Below are 4,241 nucleotides of genomic sequence, written 5' to 3'. Positions count from 1 at the left end.
GTAAACAATGACAGCTGTTCTCTTTTGGGCCGGGCGCCGTGGCTCACGCCTGTAATCCCAGCACTTCGGGAGGCCGAGGCAGGTGGATCACGAGGTCAGGAGATTGAGACCATCCTGGCTAACACGGTGAAACCCTGTCTGTACTAAAAAAATACAAAAAATTAGCTGGGTGTGGTGGCAGGCGTCTATAGTCCCAGCTACTCCGGAGGCTGAGGCAGGAGAATGGCGTGAACCCAGGAGGCGGAGCTTGCAGTGAGCCGAGCCTGGGTGACAGAGCGAGACTTAGTCTCAAAAAAAAAAAAAGACAAAGTTGTTCTCTTTCATGCCCCTCCTCAGGTTAACCTCTCCAAGGACCAGTTGCCAAGATGAACCTAGGTACTCCTTGCCAGCCAATGAATTTGCCCCAAAACTATGCATACAAGATTCTTTGTTCTCAGAATCTTTTTTTTTTTTTTCTTGAGACTGAGTTTCGCTCTGTCACCCAGGCTGGAGTGCAATGGTGCAATCTTGGCTCACTGCAACCTCTGCCTCCTGGGTTCAAGCGATTCTTCTGCCTCAGCCTCCCGAGTAACTGGGATTATACGCGCCCGGCACCATGCCTGGTTAATTTTTTGTGTTTTTAGAAGAGATGGGGTTTCACCATGTTGGCCAGGCTGGTGTCAAATTCCTGACCTCAGGTGATCCACCCACGTCAGCCTCCCAAAGTGCTGGGATTACAGGCATGAGCCACCGAGCCCCGCCTGTTCTCAGACTCCCTATTTAGGGGTTTCTTTTCTATCCTCTTTCTCCCCTCTGTCTTATAAATCTGGTTTCTGCCTTCACTCTTTTTTCTTAGAGACAGGTCTTGATCTGTCACCTGGGTTGGAATGTACTGGTGCAACCACGGTTCACTGCAGCCTCGAAATCCTGAGCTCAAACAATCCTCACACTTCAGCCTCCCAAGTAGCTGGGACCACAGGCACATACTACCATGCCCGAATAATTTTGTTTATTCTGTGTAGAGACAGGGTTTTGCTATTTTGCCCAGGCTGGTCTTGAATTCCCAGGCTCAAGTGATCCTCCCACCTTGGCCTCCCAAAGTGCTGAGATTATAGGCGTGAGCCACCGCATCCAAGCAGCCTTTGCTCTTTAGCGACAGTCTACTGACTGATCTCCCTCCTGTGATTTGCATTCAAAGTAACTAACAATGTCTCTGAGTTATTCTTTCATAGTAACCAATTTCCCAACTTAGCACACCACAGATCCGCTCTGCCTGTTCTTGAACTTTCTGTGAATGGAATCCCACAGCCTGTGCTGTCTTGTCTCTGGCTTGTTCTACTCGACATTATGTCTGAGATTCGTCCACATGGCTGTGTGTGTTTCCATGTATTCATTCTCACTGCTGTGTAGCATGCTGTGCCTTGGGCTGGGGACATCTGGTAGTGGCAGGTGTCAGGAACTCCGCATCCACTCCGCAGTACTGCCCCGTCCCAGCCACCTCTAAGGTCCTTCTGACTGCACTCTCACCTCCTACAATCCACTGCCAATAGGGACCTTTCCAAAACTCAGACCTCAACTGGACGTTCCCATACTTAAAACTCGTTTTGCAGAGTCCTTTTGTTTTGTTTTTTTGTCTCCTTTTGTCTCGCTCTGTCGCCCAGCCTGGAGTGCAGTGATGCAATCTCAGCTCACTACAACCTCCACCTCCTGAGTTTTAAAAATTATTTATTAAAAAAAATTGTTTGTGAGATAGGGTCTTGCTCTGTCTCTTAGGCTGGAGTGCAGTGGTGTGAACACAGCTCACTGCAGCCTTTAACTTTTTTTTTTTTTTTTGCCCAGGCTGGAGTGCAATGGCACGATCTTGGCTTACTGCAACCTCCGTCTCCCGTGTTCAAGCGAGTCTCCTGCCTTGGCTCCCTAAGTAGCTGGAATTACATGCATGTGCCATCACATCTGGCTAATTCACTGCAGCCTTGACCTCTTGGAATCAAGCAATTCTCCAGTCTCAGCCTTCTGAGTAGCCGGGGCTATGTGTGCATACTACACACCTGGCTAATTTTTTTATTTTTTGTAGAGATGGGGTATCCCTTTGTTCTCAGACTTCTTCTTCTCTTTTTTTTTTTTCTTGAGACAGTCTCGCTCTGTCACCTAGGCTGGAGTGCAATCACGCGATCTTGGCTCACTGCAACTTCTGCCTCCTGGGTTCAAGCACGAGCCAACATGCCTGGCTAATTTTTGTATTTTTGGTAGAGACAGGGTTTCACCATGTTGCCTAGGCTGGTCTCGACCTCCAAAATCGTCCCTATGTTGCCAAGGCTGGTCTTGAACTCCTGGGCTCAAGGGATCCTCCCGCCTCAGCCCCCTTAAGTGCTGGGATTACAGGCATGAGCTACCGTGCCTAGACTTAATTTTATTTTTTATTTTTAGAGATGGAGTTTTGCTTGTTGCCCAGGCAGGGTTTCTCTTGTTTCATAGGTGAGGCACCTGGACCTCAGGAAGCTATGGTTTGCCAAAGTTGTACCCCGAGTCATACAGCCTGCGAGCCCATTACCCTGACACTTGCTTCCACGTGGTTTGTGTGCTAACATGGAGGGAAAAGAGAAACTCAAGGAAGAGCACTGTGGAAAGAAGGAGCTTTGGAGGCAGACGAGAAGGCATTGAGGGGGCTCAGTCCTTACCTCATAGTGAGGGTGTTCAAGGGGCACTGGCTCAAACTGGGGCAGGCTTTTGCTGAACCAGGTGGTGACTGGGCGCTGCATGTTGATGGCAAATGGCTCGAAGCCTTCCTGGAGGCCACAGATGGCAAAGAACCGCAGGGAGCTCACGTCCTGGCCCAGGTTCAGGTGACCCACCTGGCCAGGTCCCAAGCTGCAGACGGGCAGGAAGCCTGGTGGGAGCGGATGGATGGGAAGGGGTAAGGGCAGGTGGGCAGGGCAGGGGGAGCCGAGGGGAGGAGGTAGGGCTGGGAGAGCTGGAGGCAGAAGGGCAGTGCAAGGTCGGGAGAGACAGGAAAACAAGAAAGGGCATGTGAAGGGGTCTCAGCACTCACCGTCCCCAATCTCAATCTCCCGGAAGGCTGTTTCGGAGCCCGAGTCAGACATGAGGACCTCGCCATTGAGGGTGAAGATAATGGTGTTCTCTGTGAGGTCGATCATACAGCCAACGACATCGCCCGGCTGCCAGGGGCGCCCAAATGGTTCACTACCCAAGTGCCAGCGCTGGCCCTGTGAGGAGGGCCAGAGAAGACATGGTGTGGGGAGACACACAGAGAAATGGAGAGATAAGGAAGCAGGGAGGGAGAGATATATGAAGACAGACATTCGAAGTGTCAGGTTCAGGGCATGTGGTATGGAAGAGGGGTCACCCCACAGTGTCCCCATCTTTCCTCACATTCGCAACCATGATCACAGGAATTTTTCTCCCCACTCATCCCTTCTGCCTGAGTTCTCTGCTGTTACCATGGCTGGCATTATGCAGACCACCAAAGTGGTAGTGGGGGGCTGGAAGCAGCAGTAAGCAGAGGGATGGAAAGGAAAAATGAACCTATCAGTGTCCCCCCTACAGATCTATATATGCTTATATCTGTGCACAAAATAGATGAGTGGCTAAGGAGACGGATGGATGGATGAGAAGTTGAGTATATGACTGGACAGAAGAATGACTGGAAAGTTGAGAATCTACCTAGGTTGATGCAGAGAAAGAAGAAAGTCTAAGTAGGTGCAAGGATAGATAAATGGATGATGGACAGATGGAGGAAGGGAAGGATGGTTGTATAAATGGTTGTTGGACGGACAGACGGTTGTTGGATGGATGGATGGACAGTTGGCTGGAAGAATGGATGGATGGTTGGTTGGACAGATGAGGGATGAATGGATGATGGATGGATGGTTGAATGGATGGATGGATGCATGGTTGGCTGGTCAGTTGGATAGACGACAGATGGATGGATGGATGGATGGATGGATGGATGGATGGATGGATGAATGGATGATGGGACTATATGTGCATGCTACCTTGCCTGGCTAATTTTTTTTATTTTTTGTAGAGATGGTGTCTCCCTATGTTGGCTGGATGAATGGATGGTTGGTTATCTGGATGGATGGATGGATGGATGGATGGATGGATGGATGGATGGTTGGATGGATGAATGGATGATGGATGGTTGGATGGATGGATGGATGGATGGATGGATGGATGATGGATGGTTGGATGGATGGATGGATGGATGATGGATGGTTGGATGGATGGATGATGGATGGATG

At 49.9% G+C, this 4,241-nt stretch overlaps 1 protein-coding gene across 1 annotated transcript in view; it reads right to left on the bottom strand.

Moving 5' to 3' along the window:
* Positions 1-4,241, bottom strand: part of RYR1 (ryanodine receptor 1 (skeletal)) — a 179,040-nt gene that overhangs the window by 123,655 nt on the left and 51,144 nt on the right. Inside the window, exons 23-24 of the mRNA XM_011973401.1 lie at positions 3,029-3,203; positions 2,658-2,866 (exon numbers count right to left, since the gene is read on the bottom strand). Of these exons, the coding sequence (XP_011828791.1) occupies positions 2,658-2,866; positions 3,029-3,203 (384 nt within the window). The remainder of the gene's footprint in view (positions 1-2,657; positions 2,867-3,028; positions 3,204-4,241) is intronic.

The sequence above is a fragment of the Mandrillus leucophaeus genome, unplaced genomic scaffold, assembly GCF_000951045.1.
Source record: "Mandrillus leucophaeus isolate KB7577 unplaced genomic scaffold, Mleu.le_1.0 Scaffold137, whole genome shotgun sequence".
NCBI classification, from domain to species: Eukaryota; Metazoa; Chordata; class Mammalia; order Primates; family Cercopithecidae; genus Mandrillus; species Mandrillus leucophaeus.
This window is presented reverse-complemented; position numbering and strand designations above follow the sequence as displayed.